The sequence below is a fragment of the Rhagoletis pomonella genome, unplaced genomic scaffold (genome assembly GCF_013731165.1).
Source record: "Rhagoletis pomonella isolate Grant_MI unplaced genomic scaffold, Rhpom_1.0 Rhpom_scaffold_00002, whole genome shotgun sequence".
Classification (NCBI taxonomy): domain Eukaryota; kingdom Metazoa; phylum Arthropoda; class Insecta; order Diptera; family Tephritidae; genus Rhagoletis; species Rhagoletis pomonella.
The window spans coordinates 32,009,891-32,028,336 of NW_023458556.1; the positions used below are offsets into that span (position 1 = coordinate 32,009,891).

General features: G+C 34.8%; 1 protein-coding gene across 3 annotated transcripts in view; it reads right to left on the reverse strand.

Moving 5' to 3' along the window:
* Positions 1-6,005: 6,005 nt before the first annotated feature.
* LOC118733435 (hexokinase type 2) overlaps positions 6,006-18,446 on the reverse strand; it is a 29,609-nt gene continuing 17,168 nt past the window's right edge. For all 3 annotated transcript variants that reach the window (XM_036462816.1, XM_036462817.1, XM_036462818.1), the window contains one exon: positions 6,006-9,463. In XM_036462816.1, coding sequence (XP_036318709.1) covers positions 6,773-8,536 — 1,764 coding nt within the window. In that variant the 5' untranslated portion in view covers positions 8,537-9,463 and the 3' untranslated portion in view covers positions 6,006-6,772. The remainder of the gene's footprint in view (positions 9,464-18,446) is intronic.

Here is an 18,446-nt window from a genome sequence, read left to right on the forward strand (position 1 = left end):
AATGTCGTATCAATGGGCAATGAGTTGTTTAATTACGTCCGGCAAACAATTGCAACAATTGCAAAATTTTACAAATTCATCATGTACATAAGTAAGTATGTGAATAAAAGTATTCTTCTTCTTTATTTTACAATATTTTGATACATACAGCTCGCGACTAAAGATAGCACATCAACATTTTTACCAATTTTCACTACTGTTTTTTTGCTTTTTTTAAGGTTCATTAATTTTTTAATAAAGTTCAGCTCCTTATCTGACAAAAACTGTGTAAGTCCAAATTTCAAACTTTGTACAAAAATTTTAAACATTGCACAAACTTTCGTCCCCCAATTCCAAGTATTTTAAATAGAATTTCTAAATTAATTTTTGGTATGCAATTTTAGAGCTTATTAAAATTTAGTGTCAGTTAATCGCCTGATTCTGTCCATTTGATAGTGATGGACATAAGCTGTAGTAATCTAAAAAGGAAAATGCTTAAAATTAGAATATAAGCAATAATTAACATTTTTTAGCAAATTTCTACTGTGAAAGCAACAGTAAAATTATTTTTGGCAATCCTGTGAATGCTTTAAATCCACAAGTCGGCACCGGTCTCCAAAAACCCGTATTCCTTCGGCGAATTCTTCGAACTATTTGGCATTTCAATATGTTTGCGTGGACTCGAGCTCCGATACAATTTCTCAGGGGATCTAAAACTGAAGATTTCTTTGTATGTATATTCGCCATGGCGTAAATCATTATTAGACATTAGCTAATATGAATACGTACTATTTCTCTGCTTCTGCGATATTAGAAGTGCGAGCCCATGTTTCTAACACAAACTTCTTATTGAAATTTAAACTTTCGTCATAGCTTCGATTGGTCTACCCAAATTACTTTTATATCCACTAGATGCTTGTTTCACAAAAAACACGATTGTGGTTTTCCTATTTTTTGTTTCAATAATTTTGCCACTTATCATTTCTAAAAAAAATGTGTTTTTCTTTTCTTTACTCCTTTTTTACAACTGTTTTTTTTTTGCATACGACATACATACATATATAACCAACGTATTACCTCACTCCATCATCCAAAGACAACTAACGTCGGCTCTTTACCTAAAAGCATAGACAGACGGCAGCTCTGATCCGGATCAATTCGTTAATTCGCAATTATCTTGGGTAATTACCTGCTGTTGATCCGGATTAACAGGGCAATTCTAGCTTAAATAGTTGCAAGTGTTTTGTAAGACAATTTAGTTTATCCTGGCAGAAAAGTCTTACAAAAAAATCTCCTTTGCAAACTTTCATGACTCTTTTGACAAATATTCCAAACGAAGGTGTACATAGGGTGGTCCAAAAATGCATGTGAAAAAGTAAAGTCTGAATTTTTCTGCTCTCACCCCGTAGGATTCTTCTATACCAAAAACAATATACCCTTATTTTTATATTGAAATGAAAAAAAAAAATTAGAAGTCGCACAAAGCGCTCAAAGTTTTCCATGTATTTTATATGGGGAAAAAAAACTTTTCGTAGAAATGGTATAGAATAGTTAAAACCCAATATTTTTCTGCCAGAAAACTAATTTGCTTTTAATTTTTCGTTTATCTTTTTGATTGAACTAAAGACCCTCAAAATCCTAGAGTTAATTCTCAAACTTAATACGGATAAGGGGCATTTTCGCTTACAACACTGGCACAACCGCAGGGATCGTAGAATACAAAGAACGTGCAAAACTACCGTGGGCATCTACTTCGTCGGCTAGAATAATTCAGACAATAATCCGATTGAAATTGAATAAGAACTTATTTGAATTAGTATGGTGAATACACTATCGCCGACGAGGTAGATGCCTAGGCTAGATTTGCATGTTCTAAAGTAATTCTTAAAAATATATTTTTTTATTTTATTTTATTTTTTTTAATTATTGTTTTTAATGTTTTTATTCATATTTTATTTTATTATTTTTGGTTTTATGTTATTTCACATAATTATTTCAAGTTAACTTAATTTTTTAGAGTTTAATTTAATTAAGCACTACTAAATATTCCACTAAAAGACGGCAAATTAAGAGGAGCAACGAAAATGAAAAAAAAAAAAAAATTTTCCTGTCCATGGTAATCGAACACCCTACTTTAATAGTCGCTCAATCCGCAACACTGCCGCCTGTCAGGGTATAATTTTAATCCGGATTAACGTTGCCGTCTGTCTATGCTATAAGCTCAATTCGCATTAACCAGCATTGGCGTTAAATTTACCACAACCAAAGATAATTTACATATTTTCATTTACGCAACTGCCACCTAATGTAAGCAATTAGTTTCAATCATATTCTAAATATTATTTAAAAATACTCTTAAAGCAGATCACATACGAGTATGTACATATGTATGTATCTGTGTACATTGCACAAGTACTCAACTTCGTACATAAGTATTGCAAATATAATTATTATAGGAATCCATCTTTTAGTTGTGATTACTTTGCAGTTTTGCGATGTAGTAAATACCCGTATGCAAATGTGCAACAGCACGGATATACTTATGTACATTAGGGCGGTTCATTTTATTAGTAAATTATTTGATATAAAAAAAAGAAGTTGTAATATACATTTTTTCGTCAATTTTTTATAGTTGATTCTAAACATAAACAAATTCAGGGAAATTTAATAAATTAAAAAAAAAAAAAATCATCACAATTTTCAACTTTTTATTTAGTCGCATGCCGATTACTCTCGCATTTTAAACATTTTAGTGAATAAAGGGGTTTTCAATGAGGGCGGGTAGATGGAATAAAACAAGCTATATGTGAGTTATCAACGAAATTTTTGTTTCCGTTTAAAAGTCCCACGAATGCCCTTATGTAAGGTATATAACATCGTTTATATCCGACTAAATTAGAGCGATGGCCTGAGCTATGTTGGCTTTAAGGACATTGAAAGTCACGAGAACGCCTAGAACTACCCGCGCCAATTTAAAACCGCCTTACAGACCTTCTGCATAAATATTTCCTCGTCAGACTACAACTTCTTTGCAACTATTTTTTTGTTTTTATAAAAATACAGATCATCAACCAAAAAAAAAAACCATATGGACGATTCCACCGTCACGGTTGGACAGAAAAAATGTTCTCTCTTATTTAAATTTAAGTATTAAGTAGTCAACAATTCTACATTTTGATACACCTAATTGACTATTATATGAGTTATTACAAAATCGGAAAAAATCTGAGTTATTTCTTCTGTCACGGATGGCACAAAAAAAAAAAACCTACTTTTTGGAGCAGATATATTTTACGGAAACTCTGCGTATTGATTGCACTTTTCTGTGTGCACTTGATGTCTTGAAATAAAAAAAGAACCACGAATACAAGCAAAGCAAAGATTATTGCTTTATTATAAAAAAAAAAAATTCGAAATTCCTCTGTCACGGGTGGGACAGGTACGAATTTTTTATGAAAAGGAGCTTTTAGTGTGTGGTCCATATTAAAGATTAGTTATTAAAAAATATAAGACGCCAATTAGGAGCTCAATTCGCTCACGTTTTATCTTAGGATAGTGCCTTTTATAGAATAGAAGAATATGACCGTCAGCCAAAAGAAGTATTAAAAATTAACCCGATTTCCTAACGTCCTGAAATTTTCACTTTTACCTCCTTACATTTAATGGGCTATAAAACTGCCTTTTCTAAAAATTCGAAACAAAAAGTTGAAAATTTTTGGGTGTAATTGTAATGTTGAACTTAATCTTGGCCTCTAGATTACGATGCTGTTTTCAGAAAATCCGTATCACGTCAAAATTTTGAGATATGGAAGCTATGTGTTATAGTGACGCGATTTCGATGATTTTAAAACATAGTTACGGTAATATCTAAAAATAGTCACGTGCAAAATTTTGGTATAAAAACTTTAAAACTGGTTTATGTGTTTGGCCGTTTAGCTGTGATTTTTTGCCTACCTATGGTCTTATTGTTGTAGTTAGCGCCAAAATATTAATATTATTATTGTGTTGGTGTTGGTTGATTTTTCCGACAGGATCCCTTGTCAAGCTTGGTTTGCTGATAAACCTGTTTCGGCGTTGTGACGGAAATTCGTTCCAAAATAAATAATAATATTATTATTGTTATTATTATTATTATGTGTATACTCGTACATACAAATCATTGTCGTTAAGCTCAACTAACAGTAGGCCCAGAAAACATTCTGTTTCGAGGTATCGGACCAGACAGACAAGGGTGTTAGCTGAGTTCATTTGAGTGAGCATGTGAAGAGGTAGTTGATGTCGTGGCAGAAATCTCCACATGCTGTGTACTCATTACGTATGTATGTCGGGGATGAGGCTGGATAGGTAGGAGTTGAGATTATAATCCATACCATAATTTGATCAGTATTACGCGGGCCCTCTCGGAAGTTGAAGCTCACATTCACAGGACGGAAGTCTTAATAGGTGGTAATGGTCTCGCTGTAAATAACGTTAATTTTCAGTCTGTACAGTCCCGAGTTCAGTGGTCGTCCTTCAGTTCGTGGAGATGCCTTCTTACGTGGCTAGGTGGAGGTTCCGCCACTAGCAAGGAACTGCTTGCTGCTGTGCTCCCTTACTGGGAGCATTTGGGCCTCATTATTTATGCACATACATACATACTTATATGGCGACATCAGAAGGCATCCCGTGGCTGTCCGGAGTTCTGAGTTGTGGCATTTCTATTGTTCACTGCGTCCTACTAGTCTCCGGCGATCACGCGGGTGCTGCATAATTTAGAAATGGCCTGCCAAATGCCTTGTATGTTGCCAACAACTTTTTTTGTCTTTGCCCCAAGAGCTGCCGGCGAGTGATTTGAGGACTTTGTTGGGGCTATGCAGGCGGTAAAATGGCTCCTTGCAATGAAGAAGAAAGAGAGCTCAGAGTGGTAACCATTTACTTTTTAGCACCTATTCGACACGGTCTCTGGTTTTGCTTTTTATGAAAAAACCTCGTTTTCTAAGGCGACTGCCATTTGAAATGAATCTGAAACTGAACCGGAGACCGCATGTACAACTAAGACCCCAATAAACAAATCCAGTTAGTACGTCGCACACTCAAAAACAACAAAAAAAAAAACGAACCAAATCTTGTTTTACTGTTTTATATAAATATGCATTTTAATGCCAATTTATTTACTCAGGTATGTATTTTTAAGTATTTATATATATTTATAAATTTAAAACTATTTATAAAGCAAAATTTTGTATTAACATTGAATAACAATTTGTTGCTTTAATGAGTTTTTTAAACTTAAAATAGTATTTTTTTTTTTAATATTATATTATTTTATATGTATGTACGTACAGATTTGTAATAGATATTTGTAGATAGTAAGTATATAGGTGTATACATATAAATAAAAGAAATTATATCTTGGGTTGCCATTAGAGTTAAACAAAACAAAACAATAGGTAATTTGGGAATAGTAAATAGATTTTCATTAAAATAAAACTTGTTTAAAACGGAATCGCGTCACATAAGATTAATTTTTTTTTTTTATTTAAGTAAAACCAAAAATTTTATAAATTAAAGGCGGAATCATAAAAGGTGATTTAATTACATATATAGTACAATATTAACTAACAAACTAAGTAACACTACATTAGGGATGCGCATTTTTACAATTTTATGAATGTATGAGTGAACATTTTTTTCTGATGAATCTAAATAAAGCAGGTTGTTCAGTGATGTAGTAATTTTTTATTTGCTGCTTTCTAAATCTTTGTTTATACATTTGCTATTTTTACGAAATAGTAAAACGGCACTAACTGAACATTTTAATTTTATATTAATTTCATGTTTATGCTTTGCACAAGTTTAAAAGTTTTCACTAATTTGATTGATTTTAATTTATTTTTTTACTTGATTTTTTTATTTCCATTTTTAATCTAGTCACACATGCAAATTTGCTCGAAAGCAGTGTAATGCAGTTGTCTTTTTCTGCTAAGAGTAACCAAATAATAAATAATCTAGAGGTGCCAAGGCAACATAAAACTAAATAAAAATACGTTTTTGTGCCAAATTTACAATGTTTCAAATTCGTTCATTGCCTTCGTTTCTCTATAGGAATATACATATGTAAAAACGAAATTCTTAAAAACAAAATAGTGCAGTTTAAAATATTTTTTTTTATACTCGTATGTATATTATATAATAGTTATAATAATTTTAGTTTTTTATTGCTAAAAAATCAACAAATGTACAAAACTAGTGACAACTGTATGCTTGTATGGTTGTTGCTGTTACATCTTTTAGTTATCGTACAACTCTTGCGGCAATACTCGGTCACATCACTGCACGCTCAGGAGGGCTGGCTGCCTGCGGCCTTCCCTATCTCTCACACGTTGCTCTGCACACTCTGCTCTGCTGCTGCCCCATCATCGCACAGCACTACTCTTCATCCTTTGTATCCTGTTTTATTTTTATACTATCACTTTGTTGCTTTCACTACTGAGTTTGCGCGTAAAACGTCACGTCATGTCATGTGATTGCTGCTGCTGCATCGTAGTTTTTGTATCGCTTTCTTTCTTTTTTTTTGGTTTTCTTGTTGTTTTTGTTACATCACTACTTCTACTATTTAAATTGTGTGACGGCTGTCACAGCATTTTTTTTTATAAGAATTAACATTACTATTGTTGTGTTGGCGTGTAAGCTTGTTAGCCTTATTCACTTACAGATGTATACAATATGTTGTGTAGGGGAGGGGGCACTGGTAGCTTGCGCCTTTTCACGGCTTGTAGGCTTACTCACATATTCCTTTGGCGGCTAATTGCATTTATTTCGCTTTTGCTTTGACGTTGTCCTCCCGACACGCTACCGCCGCCACAAGCGCGGCACCACGACCGGAACCATCCTCGGACAACATCAGATCGAAGTTAATTCCTGGCTTGACCAATTCTGTGATTTTCTCCACCATCAGCGAATGGAATTTCGGGTGGAAACGGTAAACACTGCCGTCAACGCCTACAGTTACCTGTTTTTCGTCCATTTTGTTTATGAGGGTGGCAATACCGCAGGACACCAGATGCGCCGCACGCTTCGAAACACATTCGCAGACGTAACGGACATTGGCGCAATCTTCATCGGTAGCGTCGTTCAAGCCCAATTCGTCCAACACCATGTGACAGTTGGTGAAGTTTTCAGGTTCGTCAGCCTCGATTTCCGACACGTATTTCGTGAAGAACTGGCCGCGTGTCATTAGTACATCCGAATCCTGTCCCTTGAAGAGTATGCCCGCTTTGACCAATTTCACTATTACCAGACGCACCAATTCACCCATGTACATGCCCGATATCATTTTCTCAAACAGCTGCTTGCCCGGGTTGATAGAGTGTTGATCGATTTCGTCATCGAATTCGGTGCGAATGAAGTTCAACATACCGTTATTACCCAGTGCGCCCCACTCGGTATTGATCAGCATATGTTCCTTACCATTGCTAGTACCTTCGAACATAGCGCACTCTTCCGCACGTTCCATGTAGCAGGCATTCGAGCCAGTACCCACAATCAAGCCAATTTTGCAATCGTGATTTTTCCAAGCGCATGACATCAGTGTACCTGTGGTATCATTTAGGATGGCACAAATTTCAATTTGTACATCTCCACGTCTCGCTAAGGCGTCCTTCAGCAGTTGCACAACATCTTCACCCACCACACCGGAGCAATTGAAACCTTTCGTCCAAGTGGATAAAATACCTTTGGTGAGTCCGAGCTGTTGCAGTGGGAAGGAGAAGGTGAAACCCAATGGCAGAAGCTCGTTGAATACATTGTGCTCGGACATAAAACTGGCCAAACATTCGGCGATGTGATCGAAGAGCTGCTCACCAGAACCGATCATGATGTGTTGTGGTATGGCGTAAATGCGTGATTCCATTTGGAAATCGTGCTCCTCCTTGAGGTGGATGAGCAGCACACGGAAGTTGGTACCGCCAAGGTCAAGGGCCAAGAATTTGCCACGTTCATTGCCATTGGGCAAATCTTGTACGTACGTTACCCAGCACTTGACATCCGCTTTGTGATGTGTTTCCTTGGCGAGGCCACGCTTGATTTCGTGCAGGATGCGATAATTTAATTCCCTGATCTGTTCGTCCGTTAATATTAATTGCTGACATAACTCGTGAACCATTTTGTGTTTTTCCGCGATACTAGCGTTAGCGTGTGGTGGCAATGGTGTTTGTGGCTGTGCCTGCTGTTGCTGCTGCTGAAGTTGCTGTAGCTGCTGCGCAGATGCTGATTTGTACGAAAAACTGGATGTAACATTGGCTACGCTGCCAACTGCGCTGTTGCCGATTGTGCCAACGCGTACGTTATCTGTTTCGTCCGTGGACTCAATGCTGCCGCCACACTTGCATGCGACGCAATGGCCGTTGTTTTGACTGTTGCTCAGGCTGCTGCAAGCGCCTAATTGTTGTTGTTGACTGTGGCACGAAAGCTTGTCGCTTACGATGCAGTCGGTGCCGCGACAACAGCCATTGACAATTGCGCTGCCGCTGCTATTAATAGACATGCTCTGCATTGCACCATTCAAATCTTTCTCCATCTCTGCCGCTTTGATTAGCTTTTTTGCACAACGCCGCGCCGTATGAATGTAGTTTTTTTTTGTTTTTCAACGTTTGTACGCTTCCGCGATTAGTTGAATGCAAACGATAGATAGATATACTTTTTCGCAAAAATATCTACGTTTTAGATACTCTCGCAGCTTTTGGTGACTTTGAAATATGTAGTAGTTTTAGCTTATTTTAGCTCAAGACCTGCGCGCTACTGTGGGTTGTGCGCGTAGTTATCAGTATGTTTTCTATATATGTATGTATGTATCTGTCAGATATATTGCGAATAAGAGAGCTAGCACTAGTAGTCCGTATTTTCACTTATAGCTTTTGCAATGTACTGTTACTTCTGCCTCCTCGATTCTCTCTCATCTGCTGCAAAGATATTTCAAAGCTTTCCGCCTTTTCTATTTTTTTTTATGCTTGCACTCTTGCAGTTATTCTGGTTGCTGTTGCAATTGCAGTTATATTTGTTGTTGGATATGCAAGTTTCGGTTCTTTCGTGTTCGTTATTCTGTTGGTATGTCTCTGTTTTGGTGGCTTTTGTTTTGCTCAAATTGCAATCGGATGCGGATGCAAAAACAAATTTAACACAACCAAAAAAAAATGCACGAAACACTCACTCACTCGAAGAAGTCCTAAATGCACATCGGTTTAATAATCACCGTTAGTGATGTTGATTTAATAGAATATCTTTCTTTTGAAAAATTTATCAAGTCCCGTCTGAGTTTCCTTCTACACAGAATTGTTTCCTTCAACTTTTTAGTAGAGCACGATTTTATAGTTTCCCGCTCGACCAACCGTTGTCTTTAAGCGTTCGCCTCGGAATCAATTCAGTCTGTTGGTTGAATAACCGTTTCAGTTTCGTTTTCACAGCTCACAGCTCGTTGCGGCAGCTCCGTTGTTGAGTTTGAAGGAACCTTGAAGGTCAAAATTGACAATTAGTAACGTGTATGTACATAGCGGGTATAAAACGTACATAGAGATATGAGAGTATAAAAAGGCCTAACATATGCATAGGAATATAATATGTATATGTATGTATGGATATAGTATAGAAAGTAATGGAGGAGAGTACAAGTAGAGAAATATAGAGAAATATTTGCGAGTAAAGTACAACGTTTTACTGAGCATTTTATACCTGTACAAAGCCAAATAAGAAAAACAAATACTAATAATAGATTGGAAATTCGACTGGAGAAGCAATCTGCGAGAGCTGAGAGCGTTCGGGTATGCGTGAGTCAGCAATCTTCCAAATAAAAAGTGGGCAAATACACAAGCGCTTGTATAAGTGTAATACTGAACCCATCAATTGACCAACAACCAATATACAACATACTCCCAATGTATGTAGGTACCCACCGCTTCTCCAACACTATAAAGAGTAAGAACAGTGTTTTTAATACACACTTAGGTATGCGTACTCGCGTATTCGGATTTGCGCCATTCGTGTATACTATATATAAACTAACTAAATATGTATGTATATCGCACACCGTCTTCAAAAGAGTCACAACTCAAAATAATACGTTTGTCAGAAAATGCGACAAACTATTTCTTAGCACATGATAATCATATGGGCAAGGGCGACTTTACCTTAGGTTTTTTTTAATCAAATTAGAACAAAAATTTGCTCCAGCTTTTGCTGATAGGTAAATAAAAGCTCAGTGTACATTTTTAGCGCATATTCTCAAAAATGGCAAATTTTGAGTTGTGACGCTTTTGAAGGCGTTGTGTGATATGTATGTACCTATACCAAAAGTATGTAGGTATGTACATATGTATACATGTTTGCCTTAACATTAAGCTCAGCAACACACGTGCTTATATTCATACATACATATGTACATATATATATTATTGGGCGTGTATATGTGTTTATATATGTATGTATATATATGTAGATATTCAGTTTGGAGGCACGTTTGTGGCGCTCTCAGTAACATCCCATATGTACTCCACATTTATTAACTCAAAATTTCTTTATGCTTTATGCCAGTTTATGACCGTGTCTGTCGCTCTCATTTTTTCGTGCATCTTGTTGTCGCGGGTATACCAGTTTTTATTTTTATTTTATTTTTTTGTACACTTGGAATGTTGTTTTTACTTGCCTCTTTCCTAGTCGCTAGTAGCCCCTCGATTTGGACCCTGGTTTCTAACAAATGCTAACACACCCAACACGCTTCTAATCTGCGTGTTTGTTATTCAAATGCAAAGCAAACCTTTAGACGTCGTTGTCGTCAACCCACAACTGTTTTAACTGGTTTAGGTTACTGGCTGCTGCTATAGCTCGCTAAGAAAAATAATTAATTAAAATGTACAAATCTATGTACGTAGGTATGTATGTATGCATATACCGTTTAGTGTTGCGTATTTATAATCGCCATAAAAACTCGTCTCCATGATAACCTAAAATTTTTTGAATTGCATTGGACTTTGAAATCCACTCAGTCATCCGCAATTTATGTATCTGCAATGCCCTTCTAGCAAACCTAAAATCATGCTGTTTTCTCCTATTCTCCATATATGTATGTACATACATTTTCTAAATATTTTTTATCACCTTACTTTCCTTACTGAAGATAATGATGATTAGGTGATCGCGAATGGATTTTAAGTAGCCTGGTATCAACATCGCCAACTCCAGCCCACCTTAGCATTTGGAGAAGACTTATTTATGGTTTGTGGGTTGTATGAGTTCTAAAACTGTTGGACAATCAGAGAACATTGAAAGGCGGATGACGGCGATGTCTTATTTACAAAGAGACTTCAATTTTCACTGAACTAAGTACAACTATCAAATGGATCTCATAAAAAGCATCCGAATATTCAAAAAATCAGGATAGAACTCCCAACTCTAATAGAAAATGATTTATTAAATTTATTTTGGAACGAATTTCCGTCAAACCTTTTCAAGTTTTCCCACTCTGTCGGAAAAATTAACCAACATGACTCACTATTTGTAAGAATTGTAAAACGAATCATAATTCTGCCATATATAATTTAATTTTAATTTTCTAATATTTGTTTCATGTACATACGCATGTAATTTTAAATTTTATAGTTTTTTTTTGTTTTGGTTTACCCTAATTTTGACTTAAAATTTTTTTGTTTTGTTTAAATTTTTTATCTAACAATTTTGTTGTTTTACATTACATTATTTAATTTTTTACTTTATTTTAGTTTGTTCCATTTTGTTAAAAAAGTGATTTAATTAAAAAAATTATTTTTCTAACCGAATTTTTCATTTATTTTCGCTCATTTATTTTTGACGGTGTATGTCATGTAGCTTGTTGACAATGTACGTTTGTAGCTCATATGACCACGTCCCTTTAGAAGTTTAGTACATATTTATTTATTGCACAAACAATGGGGATTTTTGCAAAATATGAGATTCTATGCAGCATATGAAAGTAGTTAAAGAAAAAATACCCTGAATTATTTCATCAGTCCATTTAAGTTCGCTTTGTTTGTTTTTCCAAGAATCGGGGCTTGTACTCCACATCCCTATACATATGTACATATGTATGAATTGCATTAAAACGGCTCTTATGCGTTTATGCATACATATGTAGATATCTAGATATTAATGTGCATATATACATACATACATATGTATGTAAGAATCGGTACAGTGTCGTAACTAGGAGGGGCAGCCGCCCCGAACGCGATGGTTGAGGGGCTTCAAGCTGATTTTATTCTGACGATTTCGTCAGAAATTTTCGTCTATGTTACCTTTTTCCATAAGAAACAGGTAAATGAAATGTTGGCTTTTCTAGATGTTTGTAATCGTCGCGAATTTGTTTAGGTGCTAGACATTTTCAAAAGAAAAAAATCAAAACTTTTAAGTCTACTTTGACTCAAGGTTGAACTCAAGTATGATCTGATCATTTCAAGCTTGCTGAATGACCTCTCGCATGAAACAACCGAGAGGGGTACGTTGGGAAATGTCTTATTTCAAAAAAATTCTTTAACAACATATACCCAGAAAAAAGTCATCTAAATATATGTATTTCTCTCAACACATGATTTGGTTATACATATGTAGTTACCAAATCACGTGTTGAGAGAAATGTTTCTATCTGACTTTTTTCTGGCTGTAACACCAAAATACTTTTAAGCACTGTTGCCAACTTAGTGCTTTTCGCACTAAATTTAGTGCTTTTCTTAATTCAAAACGCGAAAATTTTTGAGTTTGGCTTAGTGCGTTTTTTTAGTGCTTTTTTATTTAGTTTGAAGACACCAAAACTGTAAATCTTAAACAAAAATGGAAGTTAAATTTACAGCAACTGGAAGTTTCGTAAGGAACTTTACAAAAATGGAAATGGCACAATGACAATCATAAGCAAAAGAGCATATGTTTGTCAAAAAAATATGTCGCAACACTTTCATTCATTCCAGATTTACATACAGTAATTAAAAAAAAAATTAAGCAAAACGAAGAAAAATTAATATTCAAACAGCGTAAATCTAAGCGAAACGGCAAAGCTGGACACAGCTGAAAATTAGAAAATAAGAATAAGCCTAGACTTGTTGCTTTTTCAATTTTTCCTAATAAATAATCGTGGTACAAAGCTCAATAAAAATATTAAAAAAGAATAAAAATGTTTACGTCGCGCCGTTTTGACGAAAATATTTGAATTTATAGAATAAATTCGACCGCCGAACAAAAAACATTAATTTTTATTCATTTGAATCGGCATACCTACAATAAAATTTTGTATGCATACAAAGTCCACTAAATCCTCCAATAAAAAATTTTGTGCTTTTTTCGAGAAAAAACGAGATTTTTCTTGGATTTTGGTGCTTTTTCAAATTCAAAACTTGGCAACACTGCTTTTAAGGTGCCACAAATCACGCCGGGTATTTCATTTTGAAAATTTCCTGGTTGACCAGAAACGTGTGTTGTTAATAGCCCTACTACGCCACTGTGTGCGGGTGTGTACAAATGTACTTATGTATATGTATATATGTACATATATTTGTAGGTGGTCTCTCATACACAAATATACAAATGCACTGTATACATAATTTGTTTGTTAAATGTGCTTTTCTGGCAGCTGTACGCAATTGCGCCGTACGTGCCACAGCTCAGCAGCAAACTTCCCAAAACAGGTACTCCAAATCAATCAATGACGGCTGCCAGTGCCATATGTAAGTATGTGGTATGCAAAAATAAATAAACACCATCACAAAATGGGTTTACTTTTAATGCAGACACCCAATGACTGTCAATGTCCATCTGCAGCCACCTACATATGTACATACAGTGCCGGCCACTTGATTAGTGCCCCCTTTGATCCTTACTGTCAGTTTTCTTTTTGTTTATTTAATATTCATTACTTTTTTATAAAAATGGCATATTCTCTGAGGATTTAGCAATTTTAGTAAAATAAGGTGCACGCCTCAAGTTTCTAAAAAATTGCGTTAATTTTGACTACTTTTTTAGCCGAGAGTGTATCGCATTTTCTTCCAATAATAAAATTGTCGAACATACCTCTGTGATACCAAGATTTAATGTGCTACAAAACAACATACTCAAGAGTTTCAAATTTTGATAAAAATTTGTTGAATTATTATAAGTTTTGTATTAATTTGAAAACCGGATTTGCATGATTCTTGTTATTATGCTGTATGCTGTATTACATAATTATTAAATATTAAATAAACAAAAGGAAAACTGTCAACACAGACGACTAAAACAGGGCGCTATTCAGGGGCCGGCACTGTATGTACACATGTATGTACATACATATATAGCTGAGGGGCAGAGCGACCTCCAAAAGTGAAACGTTCATGAATTCGTTTCTTCAACAATTTGGATGTCACATATCAAAACGGTTCAACAAGTCGTTCTACTTTCTGGTTAACGACTCAGTTATTGTTTGTTTTCTCAATAGTATTTCGTCCGTTTCCACCAAGTCGCCTTCGACACTTTATAGAAAAATTTCGTGTACGCGAGATTCATCTCGTGGTTTGCTCATTATAATTAATATATCCAAAAATGTGTACATACAGTTACTTTTTATGTACGTAAGCGCTATATACGCATATACTAAGTACATATGTATGTATATTAGGGTGCACCACCAAAAAAAGTTGTGGTTTTTCCACCGGAATTAAAAAGTTTATTATATTTTAGGACTTTCGCCAAAGTATTTCGTTAAAATATTAAGATTTGCGTGATATTTTGATTCCACAATATTTTAAAAGCAAGATTTATTTATAACAAACTTGATTTTTCAAAGAGGTCCAGCTCACGTAAATCTTAATGTTTTTTTTCGAAATATTTTGGCGGAAGATTTAAAATATATTAAATTTTGTGTTTGCTATGGAATAGCTGATGCACCCTGATGTATGTATATCGACATATATACATATGTATGCATGTAAGTGTCTACATTTGTATTTAGCCGCCATATGTTTTATTTACACTTTGTTCGCGGGCAAATATGCACACAAATGTACATATTTGAATTTTGCAAAAACAAATCGTTAAATCTTAAAAAAATTGCATTTATTTTAATTCACACCGCGTCATGTCAAACGTGGCGTCACGCGCTAATAGTTTTTTTTTTGCACTAATAACCAAACTTTTCAATTCTGTTTTTTTGCATTCAGGTGCTTTGGCATTTTTACCTAATTTTTTATTTATTTTTAATATTGTTTCGTTTTTGTCTTTTGGAAATAAATCCTAAAGTGTACTATATAAAGCTTATTTATGCGCATTAGCCTCCAAAAGACAAGCTTGTTCACTTCTACATATTTACATTTGTATGTATGTATGTGCATATGTACATAAATATATTTTTAAATGAATGTGAGGCCACAATTTTATTGTTTGCAATGTATGTTTGTATATCTTTTTTAAAAGCTTAAGTACATACATACATACATATATATTTTACTCCTTAATATTTATTTTTCAGTTTTAAAAATAGTTTGCTCAACTCCGACGTCTTAAGCGTTATAAAATATTGGGCCTCATGCGCAAAAACTGAGCTTCAATTTTTGCACTGATGAAATGAGTTCAAGCTCAAGAATTTGTACTGAAAATCGAGTCGGAGCTTGAATTTACTCTTTCTGTATGAGGCCCATTGTTGCAACTGTGAGTACAATTTGGTTAAAACGTGCTATCACCAGACATATTTGATCGCACCGACTTATCCAATGACGGTCAGCCAGATAGGTACCCGGCCGAACGTACATACATAGTTTGTGAATGAATTCATACCCTGCAAAAAATTGTGCGACTAATCTCTACAGAGGTTACTCTCAATCGGGTACGATTGGGCATTAATTAGTCGCAACTAGTCTTATACGGGTACTAATGGAGGTAAATTAGTCTCGACTCATCTCTAACGGGTACTATTAACGATTTAATGATATGTACGCACTTAGTCAATGAAATTCCATGTGCGGTGTTGGCACACAGAGAGAGTATTCGCCTAACAAAACTGAGCACCCCGGTTCGAATCTCAGCTGGCGCAAATTTGTATTTTTATTTTTTAAAAGTGACTAGTCGCTTATTATACCCGTTCGGGTATGAAGATGAACAATTAGTCTCTTCATAGGACATGCTCGAACAAAAGCGATCAGTTCATTCCATATAAAGAGATCAAAAGTGGTATTAGTCGCATGTTCCTTTGCGATTGCTCCCGAAGTCATTCCGGATTAGTCGCATTTTTTGCAGTGTACATACATATGTACATATGTACATGTATACACACATATTAGCATAGTTAGTATGCCTGTACGAAAAATCTCTAGTTCTGAACTGGTGCGCTTCTAGTACATTTAGAACCAGTACTAGATCGCGATAACTATCTTTGCATGCAAACAACTGGCGAATTTAAAATGGCGATGTCCTAGGAAGTGTCAATTGCCGCCCGGTGCATCCGTTTTCCGATAGTTCGGAACTAAGTAGTCCTATACTTCCGAACCAGTTCTAAAATCGACGGACGAAAGAAAAAAGTTTCATGATTTTTCAACCTTTTGGGTTCTTTCGTGTGCGATTTTAATTTATTTCCAAAGAAATGTGTGTTTCAAATCGAAATTAAATTTGTTTGGAATGTTTGTAAGAAATGTATTTTGGCTGTAGCTGAGTTTGCAGAGGTGCTTGCTGTTATTGGTTAGATTCCAGAAGGTCCCAAGATGTTAAAATATTAACACAAATTTTGTTTCGTATTACCAAACTATGAAAAAGCATCTGCGAAGTGCAAAATAAAAGCGTAGTTGAACGAAAAAGCCGTCAAACACTGATTTTATCAGTACAGTACTGCTTTTTCAATTCTTGTACTGATTTTATTCATTTCTTCAATCAGTACGTTAATGTCCTGATTTTTCAAAATTTGTACTGATTTGTACTGAATTTTCAATTCAAGCAAAATACTTTAGGATTTTCCTAAGGTTTTTCCATAACTGTAACTCCCTTAAACTGTAGTGTAAAAAGTACGAAGATAATTTAATTATAGTTGATATGTTTCAGATAATGTTTTGTATCGTTTTATGGGCTTATCGCCGGGTCGGAATGTACCAGTTGCGATAATATGATGGAGGTGTAATTATTTAAAAATAAGGCTGACGTTTCTTTGTCGAGTGTTGCTAGTTATCTCGAAAATAACTTTCAGTTTAATAACAACAAATTTGAATATTCGAATGGCTTTTGCCTATAGCTTACAATTATTTTTTCACAATTTACTGACATTACTGACATCGTAAAGAGTTTTGCATACAAGACATGAAGTTAGATACTCTTTTTAGCGAATTCTTATTCATTCAAAGTTTTTGGCTTGTTGAAAAAATTAATTTAAGCCATGAGGAATTGTAGATGATGTCCTTAAATAGTGGTACTTTTCCATAGTTTGAAAAAATATGTAATTTTGTTTTTTTCTTTTTCATAACCACACTCAAACGAAGCAACTGAGAGGATCATAGGTATAAAGTTTGCTTCCTGGCGCAAAGAGAGAAACCGGCTTAAAAGTAATTCTAATATAGAATTCTTTGACTATTTAAACACTGAAGACGGAAATGATCTCATTATTGCTATTAAAAAATGTCATAAATATAAAATACTGTGTACACTCATGTTAAAATTAATAACACTTTTCTTATGAACTATATTTTATTTATATACCAAAATAAAAACAACTACTCTGGCGTTTTAAAGTATTACCTGATACTTACACTCATAATTTTGCTTTGAATAAAAATGTACTGAAAAGTGCTGAATTTTTTAGCATGAAAAAGTCGAACGTACTGAACCAGTTGGTTGCAAGCAAAAGAGATTTATCGCGAACCTGGGTCTAAATTTACGAAAAGCGCACCAGTTCAGAACTAGAGATTTTCACACAGGGTATACGTATACGTACATATATGTACATATTCAGATTAGTAAGTGCTGCCGGCGGGTTTGATAACATTTGCATATAACTACATACATACATATATATTTATATGTAGATAAGTGTTTCGGAACTTGAGTATAAATGAATATATACATATGTATGTATGTATGTATGCGTGTATATATATCTATATATATCTGTATAAGTAGGAACTTATGTATGCGTGCGCGCCCGTGGAACTGAACGTTTTTTTAATGTTACTGAGCGTGAAGTGGGCGTTTGCTCTGAAACACCCTACAGTCACGTCACTGAAAACAAAAATTAATGACGCCATTTTCAGTAAAAAAAAAGCTTACTTCTAACTAGTTTAGAAAAGGACAATTTGGGGAAATATTATCAGAAACAGATATGTATGTAAGTACATATGTACATACATAGTTATGTTCATGCATCGGCCGAGGTATGTCTTTCAATAACTGCTGATTTCAAATCAGTTCAGTCTACGAATGGCTGATTGGCGTTTAAATAATGCTTTTTTATTACCTTCCTTTTATTA